The sequence below is a fragment of the Brachyhypopomus gauderio genome, chromosome 19, assembly GCF_052324685.1.
Source record: "Brachyhypopomus gauderio isolate BG-103 chromosome 19, BGAUD_0.2, whole genome shotgun sequence".
Taxonomy (NCBI): Eukaryota; Metazoa; Chordata; class Actinopteri; order Gymnotiformes; family Hypopomidae; genus Brachyhypopomus; species Brachyhypopomus gauderio.
In genome coordinates this window covers 5,206,981-5,226,931 of record NC_135229.1, presented here as the reverse complement: position 1 = coordinate 5,226,931, position 19,951 = coordinate 5,206,981, and the positions used below count along the sequence as shown (strand labels likewise).

Here is a 19,951-nt window from a genome sequence, read left to right as displayed (position 1 = left end):
GCGGTGTACTGCACATGGACGCTAGAGGGCAGTGTTTTCTGGCTCAGTCAGCATTCGTCTGTTTTACCTAGTAACAGATACAGGTCATAGGTCTCTACAGGTCCTCTTAGTAACAAGGCATTTTTTTTACTTAAAGGAACGGTATACTGTGCATTTCACCAACACTTGATGAATTACTAAGAAAAATCGCATTACAAGTAAATAAGAAAGTGTAGAGTGCTAATTAATGAAAAGAACGTGAGGTTTGTGGTGATTTGTGGAGAGGGCTGAAACCTTTCTTCTGTGTATTCATATGTATGTTCATTCTGCATGTTTCATTATTTAAAGAATTAACAAGAGCTGGTCAAATTGTACCATAATTACTACCGTACGATCACACAAGTATCAAAATGTTCACAATCACAATGTTAAAAACGGGAATTTATTGAGGGTCAAATTCCAGTGTTTATAATTACCTATGATGCAGTGATTAATGTATATGTTTGAGCAAGGCCTGCATTGTTTAATTTGGAAAAAAAAATCAGTATCTTTAATTACTGGCTCTCTCACACACAGAGACACATTCTTTCTCTCTTTCTCTCTCTCTCTCTCTCTCTCTCTCTCTCTCACACACACACACACACACATTCTCTTTTCTGACATCACTTGTGTATCTTTAAGAAATGCCATAACAGATCATGCCCATGCTGTTCTGATCCAACCAGGAGCACCAGGAATTCTGGGTCAGTGTCCTATGGTATTGAGGTGTGTGTGTGTGTTGGCTTGTATGTTATAAGGCTTGCATATTAAATGAACCACATGAGATGTGTATGGATAATGTATAGATGTGTATGTATGTGTTTTTGTGTAAGCATATATGTCAGCTGTTTTCCTGTATTAAGTGCAGCGGGTTTTTCTCTGAACATCCATGGTATGGCACACACCCAAAGCACTCTCATATATCACAGTGCCACATCAGTAAACTCGTATGGCCTGTGTGTAGAAAAACACCTAAGCATTATTCAGTTTTGAATATTAGGTATTTTACTATTATGTGAGTGGTAGTTAGTCTTATGTCACAAAGCCAATTTACAGAGTGCCCCAGTGCGGGAATAAAATCTGCACACATTTGCACATGGCAAAAGATACACAATCGTTTGCTAAATTATATCTAAGCATAGGTATGAACCAGTCACTTCAGCTGCAGAGGCAATAATATATAACATTTTAGCCTTATTTTAACAAGCTCCTTCTGAACTGTTATAGATACTTCTTAGTCAAAAATAACTCAGGGATTCAGTGAGGTGTCCCTAATTCTCAACCAGGTAAGTTCCAGGATTAACAGGCAAAGGAAAGCGAAGTTGTCATGACGCCCATTGAGAAAGTCAGAGCCAGAAATCAGATAACGCGGACGAGGGACCTGCACGCGCAGGCTATGGGTGGCAGCGCGCGCTGAAGCGTCGCAGGAGTGCCCGTATAGAGCATCTTCTAAATGTCAGACCCACCAGCATTTCCGCAGATGCCCGGCGTCCACGCGTCGATCAAAAGCGACGGAGAGCGGGAGAAGGAAAGAGGAGATAAACTTCTCACACACTTTGGAAGAAACCATTTTGCATTCCCTCGTTTTTTTTCCCCCGAACGAGCGCAGTTAGGAGAGCCGTGCTCGTGAGGCGCGTCGGTACCGGCCCGTTGCAGGCATGCTCAGCTGAAGTCTCTTGCAGTTGCAGCCGCTCGCAGCTTCCGACGCTGGGCGCAGGCGAACTGCGACGGCCGCGCCAAACGAGCACCAGGTAGGCGAACCTTTGCTCCGATGTGCATTTTTTAAAATCGCAGCAAAACGTGTCGCGCGTTTTAAGGCTTGAATACGTGTATTCTGCACCCGGCCTGTGTGTCTTTTTCTAGGGAGCGGTGGTGTGTTTTTTTGCTCAAGGCAGCGCTTCTTGATAAACACACACACACACACCCCGGCAGGAAGACGCATCTGCAAATTCGTATCAAAACGGCGCTTTAACTTGCAGCCGCCGGTGAGAGGGGGAAAAATAGACGCTTCGCCGGGTATGATAGCGTATTATCATTAACGTGTTTAGGATGTGTGTCTAGGCCAAGTACGTGTTTATGTTCGCTGCTGATATGGGCAATATGTAAAATTGAAATGGGATTATGATTGGCTTAGTGTCCGTTCGTCAAAGAAATGAACGTTCACTGAATTTTCCTCCTCAGTTTGTGCAAGCTTATGGATTTTCTGCTTACTGCTGTACCTGCGGCGTTGCGTAGCGCTATTCGGTGTGTGCTGGGCGCATTGCTGACTTTTAAAGACCATTCTGGGCGGCCTATTTTATGTATACCATAGCACACCGCAGTACTGCACTGGCAGGGTAGCACGTTTGTGCTACTGTAGGTCATATCGCGCGCGGTACGCACCTTTGCAGCGCGCGCCCCGCTGATCTCTGTGCTTTAAAGCTGCTTGTGTGTGGCGCAGTGGCGTCGGGCAAAACGCAAATAAGTGAGATGTGGAGATTTCATTTAAGTGGAGAGTGATACCCACGGGAGGTGATAACGATAGAGGCTGTGGCTCGTCTTCTAATACCAAGATGCGCTCCCACTGGAGGAGCGGTATATCCATTTGGGTGTTACTCTCACTGCAAAGTTCCTCGGCTGTTCTATTATGGCGACACATGGTGCTCGCAATTCATTAATTTAGTGTTGTTGGCCACAGGGACACGAGACCACTTCCACCATGCACATTGATTTTCCTCACCTGCTCGCGCGTGGACGTGCTGACAGAAGCTACCTGTCTGCACTCCGAACACTATTGAATAGGGCCTTCTTAGAGGTTGTGTATTCGACCGGTGTGTGTGTGTGTGTGTGTGTGTGTGTGTGTGTGTGTGTGTGTGTGTGTGTGTGTGTGTGTGTGTGCGTGCGTGCGCGCGCGTGTGTCTTAAAATGAACGCCTGGGCAGCTGTTGCCATGTTGCCAACTGTGCAATAGTAAAGCTAAATATCACTCGTTTTTTTTGTTTAAATGCCAAAGATATTAATTAAATTATAGTAGATTATCTATGTAGTCAAACTTTTACATATTCATAATCTTCACATCATATATATTTATCATATATATATATATATATATATATATATATATATATATATATATATATATATATATATATATATATATATATATATATATTTGCTAAGATGATTAAATGGTAAATTGAGTTTTAAGGAAAAACAAGCAAATTAACAAAAACATTATTTTAAATAACAAGTATGACCGTACTTATATGTCCCACTTAGGGCGCCGCAAAAGTGTATCCCATTAATGTTGTGTACAACGAAGTCATTCAGGAAAGCAGCTCTGCTCTAGTCAGTGGTCCTCTGTTCCCTCAGCAGAAATTGTAACCTTTATTTTTAACACTGGTGTTATTGCACTCTCATATTCCATCACAATGAGGCAGCAACTCCCCCTTTTCTACCTAGCAACACCGCTGTGACATAATTGACAAGAGCTGTCATGGTCATGTCACACTTTGACTGCCGCTGTCTCTTCCCTCTGACTGTCCCCATTAAGGAGGGTGGAGCGTGTGGTAAATTGGGAGGGTGGGGGTGGGGCTGAGGGGGGGGGGGGGCTCCACCCTACTAGAGCACCTTGCCACGTGTTCATGGCAGAACGCTCCGACATCACGTCACAAGAAGGTGGCAACGTTTGAATTCGGGTGGTGTTGTGGTGATTCATAAAATGAATGGTCTGTTTTTAAAAATTGGTTAAATAAATGTATTTATCAAAATGTATAGTACGTAAGCTACATTCACTAATGCAGTACTGATGGGAGGAAATTAATGAATGCATTCGTTTTTTGTTTTTTTTTTTTTACTTTGGCATAGTTGCCAGCTAATTCACGCTAAATATTTCACTAGTGAATTTCCAAACAGGTTTGATCATACCTATGGCTTTAATAACAGAATACATGAACAAGCATTTGGACAAAGCAGACTGGCAGTGTAGGTCTGTGGTGAATGTATGTTCTGGTTCATTTCAACCCGTTTTTGCTACTGTTTACATTACATCACGTTTATTTACTTGTAGATGTGTCAGCAATTTACATTTTTTCATTAGCCTAATTAGATCTGCAATTACTGTAATGTTGCTTTTCATGGCAACTTTGAGTCAAATTAACATTTATGCAATTAATGTTTAAAATGACTTAAAACATCCACTTTCCTACATAATAGTTAATCAGAATGAAAGTGTCGTCTGATGACATTAAGCACTTTTCTCAGATATAAACATCTAAGTTTGAAGAGTCACACATACACACATAAACACACTTGCACACACACACTTGCACACACAGATACAATACACACACACACACACAAGCACATATATAATGAGAAAATGTGCAGAGGTCAACCAGAGGTCATGTGGATATGTTTCTGCGTTTGTGTGTGTATGCATGTTTGTGTGTGTGTGTGTGTGTGAGTGTACATGTTGGATAACTGCAGTATGCAGAGATGTTGTGCTGGTTCCTGCTTAGTTAATGTGAGTCTCAGCTGAAGGAGCCCACAGCGTAGATACTACAGCATAGTTCTTCACTCTCTTCTGCAATTTAAGCCATACCACACACCAGTCATCTCATCATCCAGAGAAAAACCCCAGGAGTGTCTCTGGGGCATGAAGCAAGGTCATCATCATTAACACCGTCTCGCCCAAGTTCAAGGTCACGCTAAGGTCATTGTCAGGGTCAAGTGATAAAACCTGGACAAACACTGGATTAGGGTGTGGTTCAGTAACCATAGAAACTCAGATAGTGCAAACTCCAGCTCTGTGTAGACCTGCATCTTGGGACAGGGCCACTCGGAGACCCACACCCTGCTTTGTTAGCAGGTACTGAAGTCCTGAATGGGCTTTTACAGCAGTTAGCAGTTCAGTACAGCAGTTAGCAGTTCGGTACAGTGCCTGACAACGTCACAGCCATAGAAAATGTTCCTGACACACTAATCACGCCAGATGTATTTTCAAAGATAAATTTAAACCTCGTCACTTTCCTTTGGACATATCGCTAGGCTTGGCATCAAGACGGACACACATTGCTCCAAACGTGTAAGATCTATGTGCGGATATTATTCCGATCATGTTGCTATTACATGCTGTAGAACTGCAAGACGACCAATTATTCCTGCCTTTCAAAAGACTGCAGTGAGCAGTGTCACACCCTTAGGCCCTGGGCTTCTGAAAGCTGATGCTAAAAGAGACATATTGTCCAGGAAAACATCCCATGTATGTATGGACATATGCAGCCAGCAGGGGGCACTACAACAACATACATAGTCTGTCCATTTTAATTACTGTTGTTTACTTTGAATATATATTTATATATATATGGCACATAGGAAACCTTCACATGGAACAACAGACAATCTATTCTTTAACTGCAAGTCGGCAGCAGGTGCTGATTAAATTCACAGATTGATACAATGTCAGGGCCCTTTGGCTTAGGACATGTGGGGCGTGGCTACCACATCCTTACAATGGTTATATTGATATTATTTTTTAAGTAATTTTCTCTCTTCCTCTTTCTCTCTCTCTCTCTCTTTTTCTTTCTCTTTCAGTAATGGCCTCTACTGAGCAGCTGTGTTCCTGCCTTCACCAGCACTGCTCCTAAGACACACACACACACACACACACACACACACACACACACACACACATACACATCCCCACCCACACACACACACACACACATATACACACACACCAACACACACACTAACACAAACACACGCTCCTGAAGACTGCATCAGGACCTGCTCCATACACTCAGAGACATAAGCACGCACCATGTACAGTGTGGAGGACTTACTGATCTCTCATGGATACAAACTGCCCAGGGGTGCACCTACGTCTTCTTCTTCCTCTGCGCCTTTTGACAATCGCAACAACGACTGTCGGCGTGACAACGTGGAGAACCGACCCTCTGGCGGCGTCAGCGCTGGTGGCAGCGGTGGTGGGGCTGGGGGCGGAGCTGGGGGCGGAGCTGGGGGCGGAGCCCTGAATGGTTTTGGGACAGCAGAGGGAGGAGCCGAGTCTCGACCAGAACCAGTGACGGGGCCGTACAGGCCACCACAGATGGCCAAAGCGCACCCCGAGAACAACAACAACGTTCCCGAGGGACACGAGCGAATCCCAAGGAGGCTGGAAGTTCCTGTTGGGTTCCTTGGTGACCTGCAGCCCTTGGGAGACTCACTTGCTACTGACAGTGGGTGAGTGGGCCACAGTTAAGCCAGTGTTGGGGTCACCCCTGGGCAGATTAGTGGGGCAAAATGCTGTCCATCACAGATCTTGGGGCAACAGCATTAGAATGTAAAAATGTGATGTCGGTATGTTAAGAAAACATTATTTAAATGTAAAAAATATATTTATGTAAAAGCCAAAGTTATAATTTTCCTCAAAAACTCAATTGAAAAACCATATCCTGGATTTTCACTAAACGTTTTAGCTGAATGGGACCTGTGTAATAATGTCCCTTAATACCGCACCTTTAATGAAACAGCAGCTGTATCTTTTTGTACAGTGTCTCCAAGATCTGGGATGGGTGTAGTTACAGTCTTCTTTCTAAGGTGACTTAATGCAGAATTAGTCACTGGCATTATTGCTTCAGGGTAGCATTTGTTTTCTAGAACAAAATTGTGTTTTTATGAACGTGTTTGTGTTTTTTTTTGTGTGTGTGTGTATGTGTGTGTGTGTGTGTATGCATGCTATGGCAATTGGTCAGTGTAAAACCATGTTTGCAGATTTTTAAATAAATCATCTAGTGTTACTTGGCAATTTATAGTTTCATAGTATAATTTAAATCTTATCTAATCTTTTTGTGCATGTGATATGATATTTCAGTAATTTAAATTACTGTACAATTTGTGATTATTGTAATCTTGAAAAACATGCTTGTCTAATTTAATTTCAGAGCAGTACATTTTCTGTCACTCTGATTTTATCCACAGTGACGAAGTCTGGTAAATGTCATAATCACACATGTTCTTTACAATTTTTTTTACTATTATTTACTATTATTTACATATGTGATCATCGCTGCATAATCATTCGTCATCCATCTGACTCATTACAAAAACTGCTGTAATTGCAACACAGCTGTAAAGGAATCTGATTAAAGTCAGCAGTGCAAATGACCAATGGTACATATGTGTGTTAAAGTAGGGTCAATGAGAATGTATTTTCATGTAGCCTAGAATATTGCACAAACGTGACACTGTCATTGCCATTACTAAAAAACTACAGTATTTTCCACTGATTGCAAAACTTCAAAACTTGCTACACATTGTCCTTATATTGCTACAAGATCAGCAGAAAAGTTGCACATGTATAGGTTTCTATTCATTGTGTTTTAAGGTGAATCACGTATGTTGCTTATTGTTAATTTGAATATAAACAACCCTCTTGAATACAATAAAGTCGCTAGGGCACATAACCCATACATGATGTGTGTGATGTTAGTTTGAAATGAGCAAATTTGTATGATTCAAGAAATCCAGTAAGAACAGGAGTGCACGGTATTGATTTGCTTTACGTCTGCGCTCAGGTTTTACGACGCTCCCAGCCTGACGTTCTCTGAACACACGGAAGAGCGCGACATTGCCTATTGGAGAAGGAGAGGGCAGGACTTCAGCGCCCTGCTGGACTTCGCCGATCCCCGGGAGCTGCGCGTGTCCGGAGGGCCGTGGCGAGGCCCCCTGTTGGCGGCGGAGGAACTGCGGCCCGAAAGGCAGTTGGCACGATGGGAAGAGGGCCCGTGGCTGCGGGAGCATATCGACTCAGGCCCAGAGACTCTGCGGGTGACTGGTGAGAGGAAATGCCAGAGCCTGGGCACGGAGGAGTGGCGTCCTGCGGTAGGATTGGGCAGGCAGCTTTCCGACGGCGAGGCCGAGCGCTGGTCTCAGGAACAGCAGCACCGTCTGCGTCCCGTGGAGAGCAACGTTCCTGCTGTTGTCAGGATGAAGTCTCAGTCCCTGCCTCGCGTTCTCTCCCCAGAAGATCCACAGTATGGAGAACTTCCTCAGACGGGCGCCGCAAGCCAGGCGCCTGCTCAGAGAACCAACAGCTCTGTGCCGTACGGCCGTTATCACAGCGACTGGCCAATAGGGGAACGGTGGAATGGACAGACTCAAGGTCAAGGTTCCGTTGCACTTGTGCCAAAGCCACGGTTCAGTCGTCCCGTAAAGCCCCCATCTTATGAGACTCACCAGCAGAACAGGGGGAGCTGGGAAACACTCTCCTCTGAACCGGTGTCCAAACCCAGAGACCGGTCTGTTTGCTATTCTCAGAGCTTTGAACCACTAAGAGACAGGTCTGGGTGCTATTCTCAGAGTGCAGAGCCCTTAAGAGATCGGTCTATTTGCTTTTCACAGAGCGCAGAGCCTCTCAGAGACCGCATGATGAGCCACTCTCAAAGTGCCGAACCACTACGAGATCGATTCGTCAGTCATTCGCAAAGTGCGGACCTGTTAAGAGACCGCTTCATGAGCCACTCCCACAGTGCAGACCTGTTGAGGGACCGATCGCTTTGTTATTCTCAGAGCTCTGAACTACTCAGAGACAGGTCAATCTGTTATTCGCAGAGCGCTGAGCTACTGAGACCAGAGGCATTTCGGGCCGATCTGTTTTATCAGGAATTGACTGGCATGGAGCCCCCTGGTTACATCCCACCCCCCTCTTACAGGAGATTTGCGCCTCCCAGGAGCGGGCAGATTTACCGCGCTGACTCTGCCCTTGTCCGGTGGAAGCGGGAACCCGTAAGTGCCGAGATGGGTGAGTGGTTTTCCAGAACAGCAGGAATGTCATGGTCCGAACGCCGAGAGGACAGGAGCATGGTACTAGTCCCCAGAAGGTCAGTACACCCTGGGCCTTCTATAGTACCGAATCGGCAAGGGCATGTGCAGTACGTTCCGTTTGATGACCCACGCATCAGGCACATCTCAGGGGGGCCCAGCGGAAACTCGCTTACAGACGCGGACAAAATCCGACATGTCAACAAAGAGCTTCCCGGTGCTTCAGCTTTAGGACAATCCACACTCGATAGTGCCTTTCTCCCTACGCAGGGGCCAAGCATGGACACTCACAAACCAGCTCTCAGCGAACACGAGAATGGTAACCGTTGGAACAGGGGGTTGAGCAAAGGTAGTGAAAGTGTAGCACCGGATCAGAGCTTCTCCAAGTTCCCTGGAAACTTTCAGACAAGACCCTCACAAGCTGTTGTCAAAGCTGACAGGAGTGCAGACCAACAGGTTAGAGTTCCAGACCAAGGTCAAGTCAAGGTGGAGAGAGTTACAGAACAGGTCAAAGTGGACAGAACTACAGAACAGGTCAAAGTAGACAAAATTACTGAACAGGTGAAACCAGACAGAGTTGTTACAGACCAGGTAAAAGTGGAAAGACTTACAGAAGTTAAGCCAGACAGATTTACAGACAAGCAGATTAAATCAGACAGAATGCCAGACCAAACAAAAATAGAATGGATTCCCGATCAAGGTAAAGTGGATAGATATTCTGAAAAACAAACTAAAATTGAAACAAAGCCAGAAAAAATACCAGACAAGCCAGTGAAAACTGACAGGATTCTAGACAAGTCCAGTAAAGCGGAGAGGGTTCCAGAAAAGGTCAAGACAGACAAAATGACAGAAAAACTGAATAAATCAGAGAAGCAGACAAAAGCAGACATAAGTGTAGAGCAAATAAAAATGGACAAAGTTATTGAGAAACAAATAAAAGCAGAGAAATCCACGGACAAAGGTTCCTCAGAAAGCGTTTCCACAGTAAAGACAGAACCATCCCAGGAGCCAGAAAAAAAGAGCGTGAAAAAGAAATTAAGTGAGACGATATTTTGCCTGGTGTCTGTCCCTCTTTCACAGTCGAGTGGAAAGTCCAGAGATCAAAACAACAATGAAGAAAAGGAACCAGACTCCCCGCCAATCCCTCCTCCTCCGCCACCCAGTTCGTCCAGCGAGAACAGCAACACCCTCGGCTCCCTGCCAAACCAAAGCCTCAAAAGCACATCCACCACCTCCACTGACTTGGAACTGCAAGCGCTCACACTAGGCAGTGCGTCCAGTAGCATAATCACGAGACGAGCGCACCGCAGGAGGAACTCCCGCACCAAGATCATCAAGCCAAACCCCCACGATGAGCTGAGACGATATTCTGGCGCTTGGCCAGGGGACCAGTATCGTGACCAGGAAACCCAGACTAGCCCTGAACTGGCAAAGAGTGCTCAACATCCGGGTCCTGACAGAAAGGAAGCACAACCCCTGCCCGCTGTCCCAGAAGCAGAAGTCCCCATGGAAAGTGGGGCAGGAGCTCCAGGTGCTGCAGTAGCTACAGCATCTACAGGAGCTGCAGGGAACACAGGAGCACCCACAGGCCCAGGAGCTACAGGAACACCAGGCGCTGCAGGAGCTACGGTTGTTTCTGGAGCTTCAGGAGCTACAGGGACTCCAGGGGCTCCAGGGGCTCCAGGAGGTACAGGGCCGCCTGGGGCCCCTGGGGCTTCAGATCCCAGTACTCCCTATGGGTATCCCATGAAAGGTCAGAAAAGCCTGAAACCGTCAAGCAACAGTGCTTTTTCAAGGACAGGTACCTTCAAGAGCACAGGTTCTCACAGACCTCCACTACACCCTCCTCCACACCCTCCACCCCCACCTCCAACTCAACCACCATCCCAACCTCCACCTCCACCCCCAACACAACCCCCAACCAAGTCATCCCCTTCAGATCAGGCTGAAGATTCCAAGTCATCCGTTGGCCCTAATCCAGAATCCTTTGGCCAGTTCCTGCTGAAGCCGGTAAGCCGAAGGTCTTGGGATGCCGTTGAAGAGCTAGAGTCCATTAACAAGGAATTGCAAGAGCAAGCAGGTAAGCGTCCTAGTGTTGATCAGTGCATTGAAGACCTTAATGAGGCCTACAAAGACATTTTGGAGCTCAGCACTGCCAGCAATAGCCTCTCCAACATTTCCAACCGCTCTTCCATGCAAATCCCTGACCGCATCAAAGCTAGACTGTCCACTGATTCCTTGGTGATGTCTGCATCTACACTTCGGCCCAACCTGGGGCCAGGGAGTGACCCAGAATACAGGGAGGTTAAGAGTGCCTTTTCCCGACCATCTACTGGGAAGAGTGTTAGCTTTAGCAAACAGCTAAGGGAAGAGATTTGTCCAGCACCTCCTCCATCAGAAACAGGTTTCAGAGATTACAAAACGGTAATGTCCCAGATAACTCAGCGTAAAGCCTGCAGATCAGTGAAGCTGGACCTTCTGGCCTCCAAGGAAACCCTAGTCAAAGACGACAGCTTGATTGCACAAACCTCCTCCACTTCGTCTATGTCAGCTGAAGTCCCCTGGGCAGATAAGCAGCCCATGCAGGATGCCTCCACCTTAACCAGCCCCCCAGACTATGAGCACATTTGTCAAACGCTCCAAATGGCCCGTGACTCTGGAGCTGTTAGCCGAGGGGCTTCTGTAAAATCCAAACCAGGTAGTGCCATGAGCATCGACACCCCGCAGAATTTGGCCATTCCCGGCACCTCCGCAGCAGATCCGGAGCGTCCCTGTTGTTCTTTATCACTAGATAATGAGAAACAGGTGAGACAGGAGCCAATCTCTTTATTCAGGGAAGAGAGGAGAGAGGGCTTTAGGAGGATAACTAGTCAGAATAACAAATTCCTTGGTAATAGGGGTGTGTTGTGTAGCATTGCAACTGGAAAACCAATAGGGGACAAAGCAGGTTTAGAAGCAAATCCTGAAGTGCCGGCTGATTGGCAGATGCAGCTGTCTTTGGCTGAAAAGCATATTGCTACGCTTATCACAGGGGAAGGGTCCAAACCTGGGTCAGATGAGAACCTAGATGAAGTGAATAAGAGGACAGAAGGCACTCTTGTCTGTGAGTTAGAAGATGATCATGCAAGCCAGACACTGATCGAAAACCACGTTGCATGTGAGCAAAGTGGCACACAAGTAGAGAAACACGAGGATGAGGCAGCGGAACAGGCTGAAAGTCAGATGCCAGTAGAAATAGTGACTGACAATGATGACACAATGGAAAAAACAAATGAACCAATAGAAAAGGGCCAACAAGAAGAACCAGACCCTGGAGGCTCTGAAGTGAAGGAGCAGATTAATGAGGGTGAGGAAACCCATGAGCCTAAAAAGGAAGTAAATGTGACGGTAAGAACAAACAAGGCAACAATATGGACCCATTCGGGTCTGGATCCGGTACAGCTGCCAGAATTTCCACCTGATCACCTCCCCCTGTCTGTGTTAGCATATCCAAATCGTAGGTTATCTTTAGGGCTTGATTGTGAATGGGTTGGATTCGAAGGAGACAGACTTAGCCATGGGGGAGGCTGGGCAAGAGAGAGGCGGTCCCTCGATGCTGAGGGGCAGGATTGTGTTGAGAGGTGGGGATTAGATAATGATAGGCAACCACCCAGTGGTGAAAAGCGGGGTCTTGGTGGATGGCGTGGGTGTGGGATCGACAGGCAGGGTGCCGATGACTCTGACTGGGATTTGGACCTTGATAAGCAGGAGGGTGATAATGCACATTGTGTGGATGTAAAAAGATGGAGTCTTCAACAGGAACGAGATGAAAGTGAAGATCGAAGTAGTAGTGCTTCTAATAGAGACTTAGGGGATGATCAGCAAAATATTGCAGGTGAAAGACAGATTCAAGACACCGAAGAGAGTCCGGCTGATAAGGAAATACAGAGCTCAAGTATGGGAAGGCGGGGCCGCGGAGTTTCCCAGCGAATCGAGGCCCTCCATGATCGTTTTATTGCCCCACCTGGACACGGCTCTGAGGAGAGGCTCGCCCGTATGAGGGAGGTGGACACTGTCTCACGCATGAGACGCCTTAGCCTCCGTAGCACAGACTCATGGGATGGACTGTATGGGGTGAGTTTTGTCTCCAGAGCTGAGGAGGTGAGAAGGGATGCTAGACGGTCCCTTCCGTCATCCCAGGAACTTCCGAACGCAGCAGAGAAAGTGGAGAGAGAAAGCAGATTGCCCTGTAAAGACAGCAATGAGCCTGGTGAAACACAAGAGGACCAGCCAATTCAAACAGGTACATATCTTAGAAAATGCAGTAAAATTTAGAGATTTCTGGGACATAGAAAAGTGTTAGAATGTGAAATGTGTCCAAATTAATTATACATTTTGGACATTTTCTGTTTGTAATTTCACTTTATTGTAACTTATGTGTAGTTCTTAACTATGCAATTGATATATCATTCTTTGGGTAACGATTTTCCCCCATACCTCTTGTGACAGTAGAGTTTTTAGTTACCAGACTTGTGCAAACTGAGGCTTCTTGTGGCAGTGTCTGTGAGCTTCCTGAACAAGCAACATGAAACAGGCTAAATTGACAGCCCAAAACAGCTATTAAAATGCTTGTGTTCATTAAGATGCTAACAATACCCTGTGCATTCAAGTAAGCTTAATTTCATTTACATAGCATTTTTTTTACCATAGGCATTTAAAGACTGCGTATGTGCGTTGTTGGAAAACAAAAAGATCAATTAGTGCATTTCAAAGGACACGTTTTTTAAAATACTCATTAATTTCCATGTTCTCCATGGAGTTCTTAAGAAACAATTGAGAAAAACTGAAGAGCAAAAATGTATCATTATCAATCTCCATTTATAGCAGGGAAGATGTAAAAATCATGAGCTTGAGGACATGAGCTTCTAATTGATAACTAAGGGATGATGGGATAATAATGGAATTGATAACTTCTCTAGAACAACAGAACACAGTTCATGGCAATTCACCCTTCACCCACAAATCAGTCCATCATTTGTTTTTTTGTTGATAATGGTAAAAAACCTTCACTCAGAGCCAAATGTTGCCTCTCTGACAAATCATAGCTGTATTGATTGTTTCAGTGGTGTGAATTTGCTCTTGCTATCAGCTTACAGTGAAAGATGATAAAACTGCTATGATGTATTAAGATGTCTGAGACTTTGCTGTAGCCTATTAGTAATGATAGAGGGCAACCACTAGAGGGGGCGGCACTCTTTCAGGTGTCAGTTTTAAAAGGGATTCGCCCCACTTCTCAGGTAGTATTCTAGACACAGACAGTTTAGATGGATAGAGCTCATATGTTTGTGGCCTGTATGGATAAGGCTGCTGATTTGATTCAGAGCAATTTAACACAACAGTTACCGTTAAAAAATATTCTATGGGCTTAAAGTGTGTTAGGTCTGCATGATATAGGCCTAAATATATTGGACTTACAAGCTGCTACATATTGCTTTTGTAATTTGCCTTGTAATAAATTGAAACACAGTGGGTAAAGACTGATCTTTATTCTGATCAAAATGATTAAGTTTGTTGGAACATACAAACACTGATTCATCGCAACAGCCACAGAACGCTCAGCCTGGATGTCTCAGATCGGTGAATATGTGAAATACTGATTCCACACGATATATATATATATATATATATATATATATATATATATATATATATATATATATATATATATATTAAAAAAACACGATTTGTGAGATGGCTTTTTCGGGTATTGCTGTTTTTTGTGGTATCAATAGTGGAAAGGCCAGTAAACAATATATTGTGCAGCGAAATTGATTGGTATATAGCTGTGAGCCAGTAGACTTTACCTTTAGGGTGTCAGAAAACTCACTTAAAGAATATTAATGGTTTTCATGCTGTGTTTCAGAGTCGCAGGAGCCCATTGAGATGGAGAGGTCATAGCTGGACCCCAGAAGTCAAAGCCTAAGGGGTCAGGGGTCATTCATTGCCACAAAGGGCCAGCTTCCAACACTGTGACCTGGCTGTCTGCTAAATGCCTTCATTTTCATATGCCGTTCACACAAAAACAACAACACACAGACACAGATGCATACGCGGAAACACTGACAGACTCAGTCCATGCACTAAATGATTGCATAACGCATATGCAGACATATTACACATGTAAACAAACATGCATACACATAAATCGATTGCCATGCACACACACACACACACACACACACACACACACACACACACACACACACACACACACACACACACACACACACACACACATATAAAATGGCCTTCTCCGACAAGAGCATTGTGTATCAGCTCCACCTCCACCTCCACCTCTGCTCAGATTCAGCACTGCTGGATTTCTTAATGTTGCTGCTCCACTGCCAGCAGGAGGCTAGTCCCAATCATTCTTCTGTTCCTCGTTCCACCTTCTCCAATGGTCCACCTTCTCCAATGGTCCACCTTCTCCAATGGTCCACCTTCTCCAGTGGTCCTCTCCTCCAGCCTCCAGCGTGACAGGCGAGTCTGATAGAGGTCTGCAAACCTCAAGCTTTCACTGCAGCCCTGTCTAACCCAACCCCCCCCCCCCCAACACAAAATGCAACACGTTGCAAGTATAGTATACCAATAACTTATTTTGAGTTTGTAGTATATCAACAACCTTTTTGCTAAATATTATGTTTTCATAGGGGCTAATCCATGTAAAGCAAATAGTGCCAGCTTTCATGATAATTTGCAACATTGTCTTTCATTAATTTATGACACCATCAGAATTGGTTGAGTTTTCCCTTTTAACAATTTATGCTCCTAAGACCCTAACATGCTAATAGCATACTCTACATCCAGGTGAATATTCATACACACAGAATTCTTTCCTACCCTGTTTCCTTTCCCCTATACTCCATCTTAACAGCCTAAACCTGTCCCTTACATTTTGTCTCTCGTAACATCCTGACCTACGTCCGAGTCCGGCCTCCACAAACTCTCTTTTTCGCCATGAGCCACATCCCTCCTCGCCATATGATAAGCTTTTTTTTTCTTTCTTTTTTCAAACTTTCCGACCTCTTCGGTTTTGCCACCCATCCCTCCCCGCTCACGTCGAGGTGAATCGAGGGTGCATCGTAGCCACCTCTGTCCTCTTCCTCCTGCCTGCTTCTCGTCTGCTGACATCATGGACTGTCTGTCAGTTGTCGGAACCTGCTGTCTCCTCGTAGTCCAGTGTAATTAAGTTTGTTTGTCTGGACATTAATGTTTTGTCAGTGCTTGTACACGGTCACCTTTTTTTAAAAAATCCAGTATCGCGAAACTTTAGAGGACTGTTTGCATTCGTTTCGTAATTTAAGTGTCGCCTGAGCTATCTATTCCAAACCAAGTGCTCCGTCTCTGATTGGATGACTGGAGTTATAGTAGCAAGTGAAGATGAGTGGCTCAAGAACTGTTTTCCTTTACCGGTCAGTCGATCAAAGTTTAATGCATTTGTTTTTGATCTATAGTTCTCTATCACTGAACCTTTTCAGCACACTGTAACATATGCCCCTTAATATCGATAGCGACGGTGCACTCAGTACTGAGTAAAATCATAAACGTATCAAAGGTTAAACAGAGGCCTGGGTATGACGAGCGTTTTAGGATTTGACGAACACTCAGAAGCACCTTGTGAATTAAAGGCTACGTGATATAAATTTTATTTTGCTAAAATCAAAGAGAGTTCGAGCGTTGGAGTGGCCTTTTGCAATCACACCAGTAATGATAAGCGCTACATAGGGAGATCACTGGGATGTACGCAACGTTTGATGTGTCCAGTATCAAAATGTCTATGAATGTTTGTATGATGTGTCAAATACCTTAAATGCCATTGACTGACCCAGGTTTTGGGGAACTTTTTCAGGCAACGAAGACTTTAAAAAACAGGGTCCAGATATGAACACATCAGTTACATCTCCCAGTTCTCTCCCATTGTGTCTCGAATCCCCTCCAGGTATCTCCAGGAAGCAATAAATGATAAAATATGAGTTTGCGATGAAAAAGATAAAACGTGTACAGATTTTTAAGACTTTAAGTAGGGAGGAAGCTGATAGGAAATGATTTGAAGATATGGTTAAAAAACAAAAAAAAAAACAAAGTGATACCATTACGACACATACCATTTTACTAATAGTGGTCACAAAGGTGGCAGTATTTAAGGCTTGATAGGAAATGCCACAATATTGTATGGTATGGTAAAGTGTGCTATGATATATGATAGTGTATGATAGTTAGAGCAATATTGTCCAACACGAAGCTCAGTGACTGTAGAATATGTGAGAACCAGGATAGACTCATATGTAAAGGTGTCATCTGTCTAAATGTCACTCAACAAGAAGGTGTTTCAGATTGCATGTGTATGTGTGAGTGTGTACGCGTGTGTACGTGTGTGTACTACGCGCGCACGAGTGTTGGCTTGCTATCCCTCCCCCCCTTCATTATTGCTTTCCGTGCCATCCATATGAATTTACAAAAGAAAAAAAAGGCATTTCACTGAATATTTATTTTTTTTATCATTGAAGTTGTTAACCAGTCTGCATAATGTACAAAATAAAAGTATATTTTAAATATTTTAAAAAAATATTTTGTATTTACCATGATATTTTATTTCTTTGCTCTTGGATCCAGTTGGCAGTATCATATTGCTGTATATTGTGAGAAGAAGAGAATATAATTTTCTAGTGCTTCAAAACGTTAGCAGAGCTAAGAATCTGTGTTGTGAAATCTGCTTCGTTCTTGCTCTGAAAAATGTGAATGATGAGGGTTGCCATTGTAGAACTTGACATGATGTGGATTTCAACTTGTGCTCAGAAATATGTGTCACGCTGCAGTTAAGCATGTAAGAACTTTGAAGGAGTTTGAAGGTGCTTGAAGGAGTTTGAAGACATTGGTTAACATTGCATCACCGTTTAATGAACTGGTTGTTTACTGTAATCCAGTCATCACTGACTGCATACGCATTTGGGTCAGTATTTCAGGCTTAGATTAGATCTAGACCTAGACTACAAAAATTTTTTAAGTAAAATTGATTCCAGGGCTAGGGTTAACCTTAAGCTTAGTCGAAGACTGGGCTTATCCCGAAAAACTGGCCCAAAGTTCATACAGCATATCATAACAGTGTATATGACTAAGGGAATCTCTGCAGCATTATACATGACTTTATTTAGTCTTGGTTGTTTTTTTTAAGCTAAATGTAGCCTCATTTTATTTTAGCGTTTGTTTGCCTTCATTCTGAACCATGGAATGTTTGTCACTAACACACAGTAACATAAAAAAAATCTTTAAGTCATACAGCCAAATATTATTATTTTTTATTTGCAAGTATGATAAGCTAAATCTAGCTGAACGGAATATTAGTAGCACCTGGACTGGAGCTGCTCTGGAACTGTTATTTATTTCAAGACGTTTTCATGAACAATGTAGCATTATCGCCATTGTAGCATTCGGAGAACGCTCATTGTGAAAATGTAGATGAAATTCATCATTCTTTTTGGAAGTTGTGACTTGACAGAATTCAAAACAGTAATGCAGTGTAAACCTTTAAAGCATAAACTACTCTTTACATTTTGCTACATGCTGTGGAGTGCCAAGAGTAAAATGTTTTACATTTTGATGCTAATTTTCCATAATCTTTGAGGTAACTGGATCATTATTCATTTAGCAAACCATAAATGACTTTTGGTTACATGTTTGTATATGGTTAGGCATTGAAATGTAAATATGTTATATAAGTTACAAAAGGTCAAATTTAATAAACATTTTCTACAATTTAACTCTGTGGTTAAATGTTTGAATGCCAAAATTTATAATCTTTCTTGGTAATGAACAGATCAATTATTTTGCTGATGTTTGCTGTAAATTGATATTTTCAAAATCCAACAAAACATTGTACTACCTACATTTATAATTTATATTTATATAGAAACACCTTGTTATTCATCCATATTTCCATTACTTAGTTTTATTGCATAATAGTAAATAAATTTTTATATCAAGACAAGAAGATATGCAGACCCAATGTAATTTAGGTTTCTGCATATTTCCTCACATTCCTCATATAAACTCATCACCTTTGATCAATCCTACTTGTCATGAACATCAAAATGTATATATTTACATATTTTTGCATTCAATTGCATATAGGAATAACATGTATATAGTACATGTGCAAATATACATACACTGCTGTGTAAAGCACTACTCTGTGAAGACTGATTTGTTTTGGATTTATATTAACATGCATTTTTAAGCTGAAGAAGACTGTCTAAATTATGTATAACCTTTGGGAAAATTCTTGCAGAGAATCTTAAAAATACTTTATATAATATTAAAGTATCACATGTCACATTTTCTGTTTTTTCCAAGAACCACCTCTACATTATTAACTATATAACAGCATTAAATTGTTTAATTTTTTACTCTGTTGGGTATATTTTTAAGCTTTCTTAACATTTGTAATGTCAACAAAGCTAAAACCGTTTTTAAAAAGGCTTAGTATTTAAAGGTGTGTGTGTGTGTGTGTGTGTGTGTGTGTGTGTGTGTGTGTGTGTGCAAAAGCAGTAAGAAAGAGAAGTACTTGGCAAAGGTAGTTTTTAGCAGGTTGGCTGGATGGATGTCTTCCAAAATTTGTAGTGCATGCTGGGAAGATGTTAGCCTCCATTCATAAAATGCTTCAGCACTATGATTCATTCATGAATCACTGTGCCAACTCTGTGATCCATTGATAAAGTGTTTTGCCAACATTTGAATCCAACTGGCTGAGCACAGTGTGGCAATCTGGTGAGAGAAAAGTGTCAAAATCACCAGTGTATCTCTCATTCTCCCTCCCTCCCTCCCTCCCTCCCTCACACACACACACACACACACACACACACACACACACGCAAAACCATGCAGACACATGCAAAACACAAACCCTCCTGCAAATGAAATTGTTTTGCTGTAAAGAAAATGAGGAAAGTGAAACGGATTAATAAACCGGTACTGAAATAACAGTTTATGGACCTTTGCTAAGGACAACCTTACCAAACATCACCAGCACAGTTGGATACTGAAGTCGGATACTTGGCTACTGGAGTCTGAATGGAAGACATTGTTCACAGTGA

General features: G+C 43.3%; 1 protein-coding gene across 1 annotated transcript; it reads left to right on the top strand.

Annotated features, from left to right (window-relative positions):
• Window positions 1-5,820: 5,820 nt before the first annotated feature.
• jcadb (junctional cadherin 5 associated b) lies at window positions 5,821-18,582 on the top strand. The gene is made up of 3 exons (XM_076982194.1): window positions 5,821-6,242; window positions 7,577-13,104; window positions 14,725-18,582. Exons 1-3 carry the CDS (start codon window positions 5,821-5,823, stop codon window positions 14,757-14,759), a joined length of 5,985 nt encoding a protein of 1,994 aa, XP_076838309.1. The 3' UTR covers window positions 14,760-18,582.
• Window positions 18,583-19,951: the final 1,369 nt, after the last annotated feature.